The sequence below is a fragment of the Syngnathus floridae genome, chromosome 9, assembly GCF_059516105.1.
Source record: "Syngnathus floridae isolate MCC-2025c chromosome 9, RoL_Sflo_1.0, whole genome shotgun sequence".
In the NCBI taxonomy this organism is placed as follows: domain Eukaryota; kingdom Metazoa; phylum Chordata; class Actinopteri; order Syngnathiformes; family Syngnathidae; genus Syngnathus; species Syngnathus floridae.
The window spans coordinates 11,946,943-11,963,473 of NC_142421.1; the positions used below are offsets into that span (position 1 = coordinate 11,946,943).

General features: G+C 46.4%; 3 protein-coding genes across 11 annotated transcripts in view; 1 reads left to right on the top strand and 2 right to left on the bottom strand.

Moving 5' to 3' along the window:
• The window catches only part of srbd1 (S1 RNA binding domain 1), a 29,962-nt gene extending 18,432 nt beyond the window's left edge, over window positions 1-11,530 (bottom strand). Inside the window, exons 1-13 of the mRNA XM_088384867.1 lie at window positions 11,121-11,530; window positions 10,743-10,995; window positions 10,453-10,671; window positions 10,125-10,291; window positions 8,699-8,816; window positions 8,485-8,623; window positions 8,272-8,368; window positions 8,021-8,204; window positions 4,130-4,233; window positions 3,947-4,054; window positions 3,718-3,875; window positions 1,731-1,821; window positions 1,532-1,639 (exon numbers count right to left, since the gene is read on the bottom strand). Coding sequence (XP_088240993.1) covers window positions 1,532-1,639; window positions 1,731-1,821; window positions 3,718-3,875; window positions 3,947-4,054; window positions 4,130-4,233; window positions 8,021-8,204; window positions 8,272-8,368; window positions 8,485-8,623; window positions 8,699-8,816; window positions 10,125-10,291; window positions 10,453-10,671; window positions 10,743-10,995; window positions 11,121-11,185 — 1,811 coding nt within the window. The 5' untranslated portion in view covers window positions 11,186-11,530. The remainder of the gene's footprint in view (window positions 1-1,531; window positions 1,640-1,730; window positions 1,822-3,717; window positions 3,876-3,946; window positions 4,055-4,129; window positions 4,234-8,020; window positions 8,205-8,271; window positions 8,369-8,484; window positions 8,624-8,698; window positions 8,817-10,124; window positions 10,292-10,452; window positions 10,672-10,742; window positions 10,996-11,120) is intronic.
• Window positions 11,395-16,427, top strand: LOC148393537 (uncharacterized). 9 transcript variants are annotated; one of them, XM_088384871.1, is made up of 5 exons: window positions 14,659-14,996; window positions 15,066-15,197; window positions 15,587-15,703; window positions 15,779-15,993; window positions 16,079-16,427. In XM_088384871.1, exons 1-5 carry the CDS (start codon window positions 14,940-14,942, stop codon window positions 16,107-16,109), a joined length of 552 nt encoding a protein of 183 aa, XP_088240997.1. In that variant the 5' UTR covers window positions 14,659-14,939; the 3' UTR covers window positions 16,110-16,427. The 9 variants fall into 9 exon arrangements, 4 of the variants coding, with proteins under 4 accessions (XP_088240997.1, XP_088240996.1, XP_088240994.1 ...); XM_088384868.1 differs by having other exon boundaries at window positions 14,663-14,761; window positions 14,829-15,197; XM_088384869.1 differs by having other exon boundaries at window positions 14,686-14,761; window positions 14,836-15,197.
• Window positions 12,262-14,084, bottom strand: LOC148393538 (SLC35A4 upstream open reading frame protein-like). Its single transcript, XM_088384929.1, has 3 exons — window positions 13,970-14,084; window positions 13,427-13,525; window positions 12,262-13,104 (listed from the first exon to the last, which is right to left on the bottom strand). Exons 1-3 carry the CDS (start codon window positions 13,982-13,984, stop codon window positions 12,907-12,909), a joined length of 312 nt encoding a protein of 103 aa, XP_088241055.1. The 5' UTR covers window positions 13,985-14,084; the 3' UTR covers window positions 12,262-12,906.
• Window positions 16,428-16,531: the final 104 nt, after the last annotated feature.

Genomic DNA, 16,531 nt, shown 5'->3' on the forward strand with positions numbered 1-16,531 from the left:
TCGACAGAAAAAAACACGTAAATCCGCGGATCCGCGGAAAATTCTCATCCCTGTTTCTATACATACATTGAGGGCCATATGTCATTTGGGAGTGAAGCGGTGGCGCGTGCTTTGAGTACATAGCTGTATTTCGGGATTACTAAGAGCATTCAGGGTGATATAAATAATCAATCAAAAAATGGTTCCAAATGTCTTTCAAAAGCTAAATAGCTCCATGATAAAAACGAAGAGACATTATATCTGGAACGCCTCAACTGAAAAATATCTCAATTCATAACAATCCCGTTAATGTAATAACGCCGTGCTTTCACCGCGTCTGTAAAAGAAGACGACAAGGCGGGCGATTAGAGCAAAGGTGTTGCCGCTGATGAACTCGGGATGATACGCATTCCGGCTTACGTGATTCTAGGCTGCGGTCCCGATGCGAACCTCGAGTCAACAAACAGAGCCGCGGCAAGCGCGGCGAAGCTGCCGGGCTTGTTATGCTTGGAGCGAGCTCCTGCTGCGTTGCACGCCCAAGCGTGGGCCGGGCCCGCTTACAGACACAACCTGCACCGCAAAGCATCCCCTTAATTGGCCCAAAGTGAAACAAAGTCCAGATGGCTTTAATAGACAATATGGGAGAGTAGTAGGGGGGGAGGTGCATTCCAATTTGCCTGTGCGCCTCTGTCCCTCTCTGTTTCGCCCTCCATCTTTTGTTTTTTCTCCATTCCTCGTCCCTCTGCTCACTCAACCATTCCTGTCCACGCTCGAACGTTTCATTTAGATAACGACTCGACAGCCACAACGTCGGTGACGAGGAATGCCACCTGACGATCACCTCTGACTCGCAGCAGTAAAAACTGCACCGCATTGTTTAGCGTCCAAATGACTTTAGCAATTAGCGACAGACGCTGCTCATTTTTTTGCAGTTAGCAATGTGAAAAGTTCTATGAAACCAATTGAGCAGTATTGTGGACATGGCCTCAGATTATTTTGAATCCTGCGCAGAGAACTCGCGAACAACATGCTGTAGGTGGCTTCGGTGCCGATCTTTTGGCTACAACTGTCGAAAAAGAGCTCTGCAGTTAATACCTTAGTGAGTTACATTTATCCAAGGAAGTGAAAGGAACGGGAGACGCCACAACTATTTGCTACATGAATGCTGAACATTTTTGGAACATTATTCAAGTGCTGCAGAATCTACAGAACCTTCTACTCGGTAGGTGAACGAGAGGTCCCGCTCGTTGTTATGTATGGCTTCGTCACAATTAGATTGAAGCCTCCAATGAAAGGGAAACCGTGTTTTCCTTTGGCCATATCAAGTTATTTGAGGAGAAGGTATTACAACTGCTTTTGATTATTTTTACCCCCTGGGGCGTACCTGAGGGAAGTTCAAACTCCGCAAGAGATAAAGACGAGAGCATCAGCAGAGCGGTCACGGCTCCTTGTGCATTCAAACGTGCCAGAACAAGCACAGAGAAGCGCTGACGCTTTGTAGCTTCGCAGGTGACCCTACTTTAGTCTGAGGCGCTCGGACGGGAGATCTTACCAGTAGGATACGTCCAGGGGGTGAAAGTAGCACTTGGCGATGAGGTCAGCGAAGAAGGCCTCAGTCTCGCGACATGCCGTCCCATTGCCGATGACGACCTTGCCGCAGCTTGTGTTGACAAGCGGACGGGAGGAGTTAGTGACTTACCAATTTAAAAAAAAAAAAATAAAAAAAAAATAAACTCTTGCTGTGGCAGTACCTGTGTTTGACCATAAGGTGGCGCAGTTTCTCCGCTTCTCTATCATTGCGGCAGCCATGCAGGTAGACAACGTCCGTGTGGAGGATTTGACCTGTGAGCAGAAGAGAAACAAGACAATATTTTGAGGATTTTGAGGATTTTTCAACTAGATATATATACAGGACTGTCTCAGAAAATTTGAATATTGTGATAAAGTTCTTTATTTTCTGTAATGCAATTAAAAAAACTAAAATGTCATACATTCTGGATTCATTACAAATCAACTGAAATATCGCAAGCCTTTTATTAGTTTAATATTGCTGTTTATGGCATACAGCTTAAGAAAACTCAAATATCCTATCTCAAAATATTAGAATATCATGAATAAGTATACTTGTAGGGTATTCAACTAATCACTTGAATCGTCTAATTAACTTGAAACACCTGCAAAGGCTTCCTGAGCCTTGAAAAACACTCAGCTTGGTTCAGTAAACTAAATCACAAGTATGTGGAAGACTGCTGATCTGACTGCTGTCCAGAGGACCATCATTGACACCCTCCATCAGGAGGGTAAGACACAAAAGGAAATTTCTCAAAGAGCAAGCTGTTCATAGACTGCAGTTTCAAAGCACATCCATCCACAAAAAGTCTGTTGGAAGGGGGAAATGTGGCAGGAAGTGCTGCAGAACCAAGAGAGATGACCGCAGCATTAACAGCATTGTAAAGAAGAGTCGCTTCCAGAGTTTGGGGGAGCTTCAAAGACAGTGGACTGAAGCTGGAGTCCAGGTATCAAAAGCCACTGTTCACAGACGTGTCCGGGAAATGGGCTACAATAGCCGTATTCCCATGGTCAAGCCACTTCTGAAGCGTCTGACTTGGGCTATGGGAAAGAAGCACTAGACAGTTGCCGAGTGGTCCAAAGTTCTCTTTCAGACGAAAGCAAGCTTTGTATTTCATTTGGAAGTCAAGGCGCCAGAGTCTGGAGAAAAGGCTGGAGAGGAGCAAAATCCAAGTTGCTTGAAATCCAGTGTGAAGTTCCCACAGTCAGCGATGGCTTGGGGAGCCATGTCTGTTGGTGTTGATCCACTGTGTTCCATCAAGTTCAGAGTAAAGGCAGATTTTAGAGCACTACATGCTTCCCTCTGCTGAAAAGCTCTATGGAGTTGATGATTCAGCATGATCTGGCACCTGCCCACAGTGCCAAAACCACCAGTAAATGGTGTACTGACCATGGCATTACTGTACTCCAGGGGTGTCCAAGTCCAGTCCTGTGCAGGAGCCTGATCATTGAATCAGGTGTGTTTAACGAGGGAAACTTGGAAAACATGGAGGAATGCGGCCCTCGAGGACTGGACTTGGACACCCCTGTACAGTGTACTCGATTGGCCTGTCAATTCCACTGACCTGAACCCCATAGAGAATTTGTGGGGTATTGTGAAGAAGCTGAAAGACATCAGACCCAACAATGAAAATAAGCTAAAGGCCGCTATTGACGCATCCTGGGCATCCATAACACCTCAGCAACGCCACAAGCTGATTGCCGCCATGCCACGCCGCATTGATGCAGTAATCCGTGCAAAAGGATTCCCAATCAAGTGCTGAGTGCATCAATGGACATTTTCAAATGTTTGATTTTCTTTTGCTGTTATAAATCTTACTTTTTTACTTTGAGGAAATTTTCTAATATTTTGAGATAGGATAGTATTTGAGCTTTCTTAAGCTGTAAGCCATGATCAGCAATATTAAAATAATAAAAGGCTTGTAATATTGCAGTTGATTTGTAATGAATCCAGAATGTATGACATTTTTGTTTTTTTAATTGCATTACAGAAAATAAAGAACTTTATCACAGTATTCAAATTTTCTGAGACAGTCCTGTATATATATATATATATATATCCTCAAAATGTTGTGTGTGCGTGTGCGCGTGCGTATATTATATTTTTATATTTTATATATATATACTTTTTTTCCCGTGGTCCACATCATCATCATCACGTTCCCTTACCGGTTGGGGAGAGGATTGCCAGCTTGCAGCCATGTCTGTAGCCAGGGTCCACCCCCATCATGGTGCAACCCCGAACCGGACACACCAACAAGCGCTGGCGGAGGTTTCGCACAAACATGGCGACCGACTCTTTCTCGGCCGCTTTGGTCAGGTTGGTTCTGAAAACGGGGAGACAGGGTAATAAGACTTGAATTGACAGTGAGGCTAAAAACAAATGAAATTGGCAAACCTGAATGTTCTGCTGAGAAAAGGCGCAATGAGCCTTTTGTAAGAGTCCTCCACTGAATCCTTGATAAGTGCTTGATGGTCTTCCCGTGCGTACATTTTTGGTTTCCACCTGCATTCAAACAAAGGTTATGCATGTGCGTGTATGTGTGCTCGTCCGTGCGCTCGTGTGTGTGAGTGTTGTGACCTGTTGTTGATGCACCAGCATATAAAGTTCTTTTTCACCCTGTCAGGGATGTTCACCTTGACTGTCAGAATCTTCAGACTCTCGCCTCGGTTGATGGCCAACGTCTGGGAGTGCGAAGAAGATGGAGTGCATGCAACGTAGCAATATTCAAAATACAATGTCATGAATTTTGCATTATTATTTAGCACATCACATTATCATTGTTGCTGTTTGGTAATATAGTGAAGTCACGGCTTTTCTTTATGAAGATGCTCCGCTGGTTCTTAACGGCGTTGAGGTCAGGAGATGGTGTTGGCCAGGTCAGCCATGAGTTCTTCTCCTCTTACACTGATTCAAATGATTAAGCATTTGCTCTTTTTGTTCATTTTCTTGGATAATCAATGTGACTTATTGTGACTTTGTGGGTTGGTGGATGGTGGGATGGATGGATGGATGGATGGATGGACGGACAGACGGACGGACGGATGGATGGATGAATGGATAGCTAAAACTTGGTATTATCAAAGGCAGATTCTCATTTTGATATTAAGAAGGGGTCACGTCCGCTCCTTGGCTGAGGTCCTTCAATTATGACAAGCAAACTTGACTCCAAATCTCGAGCAGAGAAAGGTTAAATATTTCCTACTCTGCATGCACCCAATTGAGTGATGGTCCTCTGAGCGTGTCCCGCAGCCAGCCAGTCGTGCTGCTGTGTTTTGACCCCCCCCCCCCATCAGTTGTTACATGCTGTTAAGCAAACAGTAGTAAGTGTCTGACCTTTTCAGCGGGGAACCTTTAGCCCGCCACGGCGCAAAGCACGAGAAAGTAGACGTCAATCTGGAGCCCAAGTGGAAAAAGCGAGCTGACAAATGCCACCAGTATGCCAGCGTCAGCAGCGGGCGAGGACCGCCAGGCCTGCCCCCGCCGCCCCCGCCGTGCCACAACCGTTCGAGCTCAGCGCCACCCTCGCGCAAGAGCAGCAACGTGAGAAACACAGCTAATGGCGTGTCAGGGGCGTGCTTGCTGGAATTAGGAGGAAATGTACATTTCTCCCCGGACGGCATGTTACCGCTGCTGGCGGCCGCCTCGACTGCCATGGCATTTCTTAAGTCATCTTCGTCAAATGGCACACCTTCCGACGTGCGCGCACGCCTGAGCACTTCAAGTAGTTAAACGAAAGCGGTTGAGGTGAAAATTTGGAAAATCTGGAAGTCAGCCAAATCATCGTCAAACTGCCTAAGCGACTCCTTTGATTGGAGAAATCCAAGGTATGCACTCAACTGTACCTTTTGGCAGCCCAGACTTCACTTGGGCTGTGACGCAGTTTACATTTAGAGAGATTTAAAATACTTTCCAGTTCTGATTTCTGACTTGATGATTTTTTTTGGGGGGGGGGTCAACCCACCAAATTCATGAAGCCTTTTCCTCCCCCTCCCCTATGTGTTGTTTCTCTCTTTCAAATGTCTCAAAACAAGGCCGCACGCCATAGCCGAACGCGCATGTTCCTCACTTTCTCCCAGGGTCGGGTCACTAGCCACAGACAGCGGGTGATCCGAGAGCAAGGGTGATGTGAGACTGAGACAGATGAGCAGGGTTGCGCATGACGCGGAGCCCAGAGTGACAGGTAGCGAGGTAGCTGCCAACGCCTGACGAGAGCAGAGGGACGGACCGCCATCATCGCCCGCTTGGCAAGCAGCAGAAAGCCCCCCGAGGGTAGGCGGGGGCAGCTGGCCAACTGCTGTCCTCTCGCTATACAACTCCTTGTCTTTCTCCATCTTTCGTTGGAGGAATACTGTCATCAACACATCCATCCACACCATGCGGACAAACATGCATGCTGTCCCGGATGACGCAAGTGGGACACGAGGTCAATCAAGTCCAAGTCTGCGTCTTCATAAAGGAACTGTCGCCATGATACAACTTTATTTCATAAAATTCCATCGATTCGTACGATACAAATTTTCTCAAATGGAGGAGCACTTCAAAAAATATCTGTGTATTGTATTCTTGATACACAGTGAATGTGCAATGTAAACGATAACTAAATGAAATTATTTAAGGCAGGGCCATTGTGGATAAAGTGACTCAGAGTCGTCACACGAGACCGCGGCTCATCTCCATCCAAACACGGCGCCAAGCTTTTTGCATGTTAAAGACAGAGCAAAACAAACGAGTTGCACCTGTCCATCAAAGCAGAGTGTTGAATCGATGAAGCAGCTCCATTCATCCCGAGCGTTCTGCAGGCAAGCCCCCGACGGCTGGTCTTAGCAAGCGGCATCGTGGCCCGCAAATTGGTCCTGGCGTATGCCGCCTGCTCATAGCTATGAGCTAAACACGTACTCTTCACAAGAAGACCTTAAAATCCGACCTGATGGCATGAAGTCCCAGCTGGCCATCTCAGCGTGCCTCTAAAGAATTGCGCAGCGTGATTGCGGGAGTTCCCGACAGATTGAGATTGATTCAATTAGCAAACTGTTCAATCAGTCGTCAGGAAGGAGTCGCGGCTTGGTGGCTATGAGACATCTTAAGGCGTGAGAAGGACGTTTTTCTAAGATAAACTTTGACGACAACAACAAAAAGAAGATTGTGAGTTCATCTATCTTAATGCACATGAAATCTTTTACACTGTATCTCAATCAGCAAAGACGTACATGCTTGTTGCAGGTTCTACAATGTCATCTGAAACCACGGTATGCAACCTTTCCCCCCAACAGGGTGGAGGTGGTGGATTTGCATAAAAATGTGAAGAAGCAAGGGGGGGCAAGTGTATGCTCTCTCGCTCTCACACGCCTCCCGTCTCCCACCTGCTCAACCAGCCCGCGCCTGGCCGACTTGATGGCAAGAAAAGGTTCATTTTAGCCGTAGTCCGACAGCTAGCAGGGTCACTGCGGATTAACGCTCTGTGACAAAAGCGAGTCATCGAATTAAGTGGGTGGAGAGAAGAGGAGCTGGGGGCGTTTGGGTTGGCGAGGGGGCTGGTAAGTGACGAACACTCCTCCATCTGTGCTCTCTTCCTTCCTTCATTCATTCATTCATTCCCTTCCTTCTCTGCCCTTCCGCTCGGGGCAGTGAGAGCTGTCAGGGCCGGGGAGCGTCTGTCAGTCAAGCGCTCTAATCCAATGGCATGTCGACGGGGGACATGTCACATATGTTAAGAGGAGAGAATGAGGGGGACTTGGTGGATGTGTGTGTGCGTTATTTAAAGACTGGAGGGCAGAGCCCGCTTGCCAGAGAGCGCTGGTACGGCACAGAGGCGGCTGACGGGAGCCATGGTGACATCTGAGGCCCGGGACAACTCTGAGTAACCCACCAGTCACTGGGGGGGTCAGGGCATGGTGAGGGGTAGGGAGGATGCTACAGAGAGGGTAAGGAGGCTAACCACCACTGACGTGGCTTCGCATTCGTCCGCGACACGCGCGGGGCATGCACAGATGGCATGTGTTGCTGCAGTTCTATGTGGCGTCAAAACACTTCCCGCACATCAAACGAGGATCGGTTTGGAGCGACGCCGTTCATTCATTCACACAAAAACAACAAAACCCTATTCACATGCTAACAGTTAGCATCAACATCCTCCGGTTATTTGAAACAGTTTAGTACTATTTTTGTTGGATTGCGTCCACGTGACGATTCTCCTCACTCTCGGTGGCCACACCAGAAGGACCAGCAGAACGAATGGAAGTGCAGCATGAACTTATGATGGAAAAACTGTTTAGTTCTTCACCTTCAATCTACCCTAAATATGTTCTCATAAAGTACAAGAGGTTTATTTTCCCTCTTTGCTGATTTCAACGGGGAAAGATGGTTTGGGATACGACTGTTACGAGCGTGCTCACAGAGCAAATTCAATGTGTATCTCAAGGCACCAGTGGAGACTGACAGAGTGAAGACTTTCTGGACTTTGTGGCGTACCTGATGAGGCTGGACGCGCCGGAGCGTGCTGGTGAAGTCAAAGTAGAGATGAAACTTGTCAATATCCTGTTTTTTGTTTTTCCGAGCCGCCGACTTATTGTCGCTCGGTTCCGTCTTCTCTTCTTTCTCCTTGAGGGCGGTCTTGGTCACCGACGAGTGGAGGCTCACGTCGTCATTCTCACACCTACGGGTGCGGCGCATTATTCAAAAAGATGAACGGTGGGTTTGTCTATGTGTGGATGTGCTCTCACAATGTTTTCACGTAGGTGAGCGTTTCGGGGTCTTTGGCGATAGTGTAGGCCAGGATATGGAGCACGCCGCTTGACACCTCTTCCACAGACGACAGACCTGACGAAAACACACAAAGGTTCATGCTTAAGAGGCCATTTGTTTGTCAAAATAATAACAAAGAGAAGACTCATTTGTAAGTTGCTAAAACTCGTGCGCGTGTGCGTGTATCACACCCTCTGTTCCGGGTTGAACCCATGTCCTTAAATCCAGCGTGTGCGGCGCCTCGATCAGAGCACTGGCAGCTGGTTCGAGGCCCAGTGCTTTGGCCTTCCTCACTTTGGTTACCTTGCATCCTTTCTTGTAAGGCGTGTACTGCAAACACAAGACAGTCGGGCCATGTGCGTTTTTGATTTGTTTGATTTTAGTCCTCGGAAAGGACATTCTGACCACGTGATCCAGTTCATCGGCGGATCGGCAGCTCCTCAGGCTTTTTTCAAGTTCAGCAGTCAAAAGGCCGTCTTTTTTTAGAGTGTTGATCACAGACTGGGTCTTCTTTGCCAAAGTGCTACAACAAGATACACAGAAGGTGACATCAATTACAATCACGTAAACAACAAAGTGGCTGCTTAGTTCACAATTCAAATTGTCTGTCTCACGACAAGATACAAGTATTGTATTGATTGATTGATTGATTGATTGAACTTTATTCATCCCACAGCGGGGAAATTCACTTGTCACAGCAGCGCATATGAGTGCAAGAATAATATGAGTGCAAGAATGAAACAAGTGCCAGAATTACAAAAAAGAGTAAATAACAGACAAGGACAAACACAAGTGCTGCTAGTAGAGACGAAACACATTCATTCTATCAGGTGGCATGCATGTTGTAAAGCCTGACAGCAGAGGGAATGAAGGCCCTGCGGAACCATTCCTTCCTACACCGAAGGTGCAAAAGTCTGCCGCTAAAGGGGCTGCTCAGGGACCGCAGAATCTCATGGAGGGGGTGAGAGGTCTTGTCCATGATGGATTTAAGCTTAATCAACGTCCTCCTCTCACCCACAACCTCAATGGAGTCCAGGGGACAGCCAAGGACAGAGCTCGCTCTTCTGACCATCTTATTCACTCATTCATGTTCTTAAAGCACAGCGCTGCTTCTGGCTAGCGGATGTCCTGGCCAGTACGCGCGCTTTTTGAGAGACATCAAACGCACTCATTCTCTCAAAATAAAACAAACAATTCAAGTTACACTTAAAAATTATAAGGAAAATATCTAAGAGGTGTTATACTATTTAATATTTCATATTTATTTTATTATATTTTTTGGCTGGTCGCCAGGGTGTTTGCAATAAGGTTGCACATACTTAGATTTCTAGTAATTAACTAAAATCCTGAATCACCTGCACTGCAGTTGTAGTGGGTATTGGAAAATCCTAAAAATTTGCCTTAACACTAAATAGGGTTACTCCTCAAAACTTTACTGCATGCTTAATAAAGTATCTGAATACATAAATGCTGATTGTGTACACATTTCCCTTTTTTGTTAACTCTTGGCTATTTTACTTAATGAGAGAATTGATGTGCCCGGCTTGAATATGACTCGAAAAGACGGTTGGTTGGCGCCACCTACTGCCAAACATAGTATATGCAGCCTACATAGAAATCTATATGATGGCCCCAGACAGAAAGTTTTCAAACGATAAGCTCGCGCCACTTAAATTCAGTTAAAAACATATGATACATATTTTAGACCAAATGAAGCATATTTGGCAGCAAATTTGATATGAATTGAAACTGGTGGTTTGATGTCATCAGATCATTTTCTAACTTGGGACGTGGACGCTACACCTCAGAGGATGTCATTCACACTACTCACCACAGCTCTCCATAGACCAGCTGCACATCCCGCACAGCGTCGGCGTCCATGTGATTGATCATCTCCTTGCGGTAGCGCACCATGAAGGGCACTGTGTTCTCCTCGCGCAGCAGCGTGACGATGTTAGCGCAAACCCAACGCTGCACGCACGACAGTGTGGACAGCACCTGAGCACATAGTGATGAGTATGAGTATTTCAATGACTGGCAGTTATCATCTTTTAAGCCATTGTTTTTAAGGGGGGAAAAAAAGAATATTCTACAAAAAAATGTAAGAGGTTTTTGCTTATTTCTTGTAAAAAAAATTTAAGTGCACTGAGATAATATACCTCAATGGGGTCCCAGTTCATATCAAGTTCCCCTTTCACCGCCGATTGCGGCTGTTTGGACCGGCGAGCCGATTGGCAGCCTGTCTTCTGCTTCTTCAGCGCAGGCTCATCAAAGGTGAAGTCATCGTCATCTTCTTCTTCTTTCTTTGCGGTCAAGTCGGCAAATGATGGGACTTCAGGGGCCCCTGTATCTGATTGTGAGATGATATGTGACATCCTCTGCACAGGAAAGGAGATTTACAATGAGCAAATGAACCAAACAATGCGTTTTTAGTTTGATCATACTGCACCTCCTCTTTTGTCCTGACGCTTGGTCCAGACTCTGTTGAGCCTGATTGTACATCTCCTGCCTGTAGATTTGATTTGTTTTCAGGCTTTTCCTCCTTTATTCCAGCTTTGGGGGCTTTAGTGCCTCTCTTGGCAGTCTCACTTTTAGGCACTCTGGGTTTGGAGGGTTTCTTGGAGGGTCTCTTCTCACCTGCAGCTGAGACACCAGGGATTGACTTTGGCTTAGGTGGCTTCCACTCCTCTTCATTGTCAATGCTGTTATTGTTGGGGAAGAGAAATATATATATATATATACTTAATCTCTCTGCTGCTCAACACTTAACATTGTCAAAGAAACTACAAAATCGCATAAATAAAGAGAAACAAACATATTTGCCCACCTGTCCTCGTCTGAAACCGAATCCACGTAGTCCACTACGACCGCGGTTCTTGTTTTTCGACTCATCTCTTTGAGAGGAGGATTACATATAAAGACGTCGGGCCCTTATGACAGTGAACAAGACGCCAAATCAAGAAAAAGTTATCCTTTATTTTTGCTAGCTGCCCTTCGCTAGTCTAATTACAACCGAGCTCATTTCAAATTTGGCGCGTCACTCCCTCACTGTCCTAACGGAAAACTACGATTTGAACTCGACACTTTCGTTCAACTTCGATGCTTACAAGCGAAAGAATGAGCAAGGCAACTTTATTTCGCAGACAATTCACACCATGTGAGACCGCGAAATTGTCCGGTTGGAATAAACTCCGGTAGGGATTCAACTTCTTCTCACAAGTAAGACACGAAGCGTCGTCGGTTTAACGCACGCTGTCACCGTCTAAAGGCGAAGACGGAAATTGCATGGTTGACAGATAGCCCTGTGGACAGACAGACAGACATCACAAACAGACGGAGAGAGAGAGAGAGAGAGAGAGAGAGAGAGAGAGAGAGAGAGAGAGAGAGAGAGAGAGAGAGAGAGAGAGAGAGAGAGAGAGAGAGAGAGAGAGAGAGAGTCCAATGACAACTTTCACATACACAATATTATTCCTGTGAATATGCTTTTCACTGTATTCCTACTTTATAATCTACACTGAGTATTGTGTATGACAGTAATCCCTCGCTATATCACGGTTCACCTTTCACGGCCTCGCTGCTTTTTTGTGAACGTTTTTACTTCAGAACTTTTTCACAGTGCATTGTGTTATGGCTTCAGAAGAAAAAGACACTACAGAGCGGAGTCAGGCCGCAGAAGCGCACTATATAGTACGTACTTTGTATTGATAATTTTAATTATTATTTTACTGTAGTTATCTGGAAGAAAGTCTTTACTTCTCTTTGTTACACAAATGCTTGGGCCTGAAACAAAATTTATCCTTTGGTTTCAATGTTATACCTGTATAATAATGGTGGAAAAATAAAGGTTTCTACTTCACGGATTTCACCTATCACGAGTTCTTTTCAGAACGTAACCCCAGCAAAAATGAGGGATTACTGAAGTTTGATGTCAACCACAACCGGTTTTCAAACAAATGAGAACAAGTAGCAACGCAATGGGCAGATCACATTACCCGTTTATTGACAAAAAAGTGAGATGCACTTTGAAAGTGAGATGACTGGAGTCAACCAGCTGACCACTTTGAACAAAAATATAGAAATAGATATATGGGTCCCAGGGAGAAATTCAAAAAAACTAAACCATAAAAATATTTCTACATACAAAGGCAGCATGCAAAACACAACAAAAGTGGAACTGAATAAGTCTGAGGTCCAGTTTATAACATTTTCATAACACGTTCAACTCAAAATAGCAAACAAGAAGTGCAATTATTGACTATTCCAGCATATTAAAATGCAAACAAAACCCAAGAGGGATGTCTATTGCACAGCACACTTTAAGGCACTTACATTTTTACTTTGGCGCATTTTTTGTGAACTTTTTTACTTTATAACTGTCAAATCGCATAATATAAACACTTAAAATTAGTGTACACATTTTAAGTCATTTTTATATGAATGACCAATGACTTTCCATGCGTTTCTTTAAAAAAATTGACCTTTAACCAACACCTGTAGACACACACATTCCTGCATAAGCAAAGAAGCAACTGACGGACCAATGAAGTTTGATTGTCCCAAAAGAGTGCATTTAACAGGAGACAGAAGACAAATAGCAGTCGTATCATCGTTTCTTATCGGCTTCCTCCTTTCAGACTGTTGATGTAGTCCTTAACAGTGTTCTCCACATTGGGAATCTTATAGTTTTGCGCCGCATAGATTCCCGTGCACGTCCCGACCACGGCACCCAGCAGCGCCGACGAGCGGAACCTGGCCACCACATAGCCGGCCAGGAAACCCTTCAGGAAGGGTGAAGCCAGTAGACTGCCACCCTGAATATGACAATAGGATGGATCAGCAAAGTGTGGATGTTGATTATAAACACTGATTGTGTTTTTAAAACTAGCTCCTCTGTGGTTGCAATCAAAATATTAATAGAAGTCTTATTAATCAAATCCACATTGAATAAAGACAATTTTATTTCTTTAGTTACTTTCTACTATACTGGTCATGAATATTTAGTGTAAAAGTAACGCTCATGGCTTTTAAGGGTGCACATGGTTATTATGCTTAGTTATGATCTTGGAAATTCCTGTATTCTGTGGAGCCCAAGTGTGACAACTCCTGCTCTGTAGAGTATATAGAGGCACTTACAGCAGGAACCCCGGCCTGAATCTCATCTTCCATCCGTTTCTGGATGTCCTCTAGCTGATCCTTCAGCTCCACCAGGTCTTTCAGCTGGCCCAGAGTACCCTAAATACAAGATGCACGCACAAAACACACGTACTGTATGTAAACACTCATGAGCATCAGGTAGCTTGATGCTTCAATGGAACATATTTTTCTAAAATTGGCTAACAAGAACTAATACAGCATGCAAAAACTTTCGTCTTAGTCTTTGTCTTTTCTCGGTGGCGGTGTACAGTACAGAGACTTCCAGCAGTTTAACAAGTCATACAGTAATTTTAGTGCCGTCCGCTATTTTGCGATCTTATCATTTCCTAAAATCGAAAAGCTGAATGTGTGCTGTAGTTAGCTTAGGTAGCTGACGATGCTAAGTCACATTGTGAACCAGCTTGCTAAACGTCGGAAGGGTATTCTATTGTAAATTGGCAAAGAATAAATGTAACTGCGCTATGCCCCCCTCCCCCAGTCATGATAAAAACGATCAAATATGCTGTATTGAGAGTTACCGACCTTGTCATTTACCATATTTACTTAGGTCGCGTTCTTCTTCGCTTATTGACAGTTGCTTTAATGGTAATGAGTAGCACACTGCCCTCTAGTGTTCGTTGCGTGTCATGGATGTTCATTTTACAAACTTGAAACGCTTTTGGTACATCCTCGTCAGCCTGTTTATGCGTTTTGATGAGTATTACGTGTTTTGTGGGCAGAATCACATAGGTCCAATTCTTGTTTTGACTCTGATGGTCTTTCTACCAAAAGGTAGTCAAATCCCATTCCTTCTGCATGCTTGTCCCGATTGTGGGTCAGATTGACTCGCTTTTAAGTTTTAGGAGTCAATCATCTGCGAGGACAAAGCCTTGTATAATATAAAAGTGTTGCTTAGGCGCCTTCTTGGGGAATCTCGGTGCCAAAGAACTTTGTTGAAGTAGGTTGAGGAGCTTCATGTGGTCAGGACGCCAGAGTGCTGGTGGTAAATTTGAATTTTGTTTTTCACTTATAATTCCTACATTATTTCACCAATTAAACCTGTTCCCACTTTAAACATTCTGTAGCATTCCCAAAGTATTTATTCAGCTTTATCACCTTCACGCGCAATTTCTCCAGAAACTGCAAATTGGAAGTGGATTTTTTACACGGCTTGACAAAAAGGACTGTCACGCGCTGGTGTCATCCAGCCACGCCCCATTAATCACCGGGATTATTCTCACCTGTCGCATGCTCATTGGGAGCATTCTATTTGCGCAGCCAGCACTGCAGCCCGCGTCAGCTTGTCTCGTGATGTCTCCGTGCACACCGGTCCTCGTAAGCTTGACTACCCATTTCTTTACGATTCGGTCCTTGTCCTGTCTGTCCAGTTCTACCTTGTCAGTCCGCAGTTGCTCTCCTCGGAGATCACCCGTCCGCCACGTCCAGTCCTCGCCAGTGAGAAGTCCAGCCGCCAGCTCCTTCCCCTGCCTTACCATCCGGCTACCCACACCCGATGAGCGCAGCCTTGCCCATTCGCCACTTCACTCCTTCCCCTCTCCCTCCACAAAAGGTCTGCTTTGCTTTGCATTTGGCTGTACTGGCCGATGTCTCACAGTACAAGCTGACCAACACTATGCAGCCAGCAAGTGATCAGACGGCATTGTGTCGACTGGAGCGGATTGAGACAGCGGTCAGTAGCCTATCAGCGGACATCCGAACCCTGATCGAGGTGGGCCAGCAACAGCTCAAGCAGCAGCAGGAGATGGCTCAGGTACTCTGCACCTTCTGTACCATGTCCATAAGCCATCCCCCCCAGCCACGTCCCACCGGCTGTTGTCGTCCCCTCCTCTATATCCAGCTCGCGTTCCATCGCAGAAACCAGGAGAGCCATGTATGTTCCACAGCCTCGTCTCGGTAACATAGAAAAGTTCTATGGAGATCCCAAACAAGCCAGGGCGTTCATGACCAACTGCCGCATCATTTTCGGTCTCCAACCCGTCACGTTCGCGACCGAGCCAGCCAAAGTAGGGTTTGTCCTGTCCCACCTCACAGGCGAAGCATGGCTTTGGGGAATGGCTGAGTATGAGCGAAGGGCCCCTGCTTGTAACTCATTCAATGACTTCGTGAGCAAACTCCTACGGCTATTCGGCCTGGGCTCAGTCACAGAGGATGCCGCCGAGGAGCTGGCTACATTGCGGCAGGGTCGTCGATCGGTGGCAGTATGCTCTCACGTTCCAGACATTGGCTGGCAGCAACCAGTGGAGCACACCGGCCCTGGTAAGTACCTTTCTTCACGGGCTCGCCGAGTATATGAAGGAGGAGTTGGTGTCCTATGAGCATCCCCGAACCCAGGAAGGAGGAAGGAAGGATTTGGCGGCCCGCGTGGACCGGCGGATCCGGACCCGGCGACGCGAGCGGGAGCGAAAAGCGCCGCGAAGCCTGCGCAGCTACCCTCGTCCGCCCGTTCAGCTTCCATCGACGGCCCCGCCCGCCGAGCCGATGGAATTGGGGCAAGCCCACCTTCCCGCGGAGGAACACAGCCGACGGCTCACGCAAGGGCTGTGCCTGTACTGTGCCGAGAGTGGCCGTTGTTAGATGTCCGTTAAAAGGCCAGAGCTCACGCGTGAGCTCGACTAACACCTGCTCTCCCAGTTCCTTCACGCGACAGGTGCGCATCCAGTAACATGGCGGCCTTGGTGAATACCGGGAATGAAGGTAACATCATGGACATCAGTTTGGCCCGTCAGTGGAGAATCAAGTTCCTGCCCCAGAGCCCGTCAATCCCCGCTCATGCCATCGACAGTCGGCTGATTGGCGAGGTGACTTCCATCGCGGAGCCAGTGAAGTTATTTCTCTCGGGCAATCACCATGAGACAATTCAGTTTTTTTCTCCTGTCCCTCCCAGAGCAGCGGCTTATCTTGGGGCTTCACTGATGAGCCACTTTTCTGGGTCCTCCACCGTTCCGCTCTTCCGCCACAATAAAGTGTGTTTTGCTTTGCATTTGGCTGTACTGTCTGATCTCTCACAAGGACACAAAGTCACTCCATCCAGGGCTCCAGACCGGTGCTGGGGGGAATGCCAACATGGAGCCATGACCTGAGTGA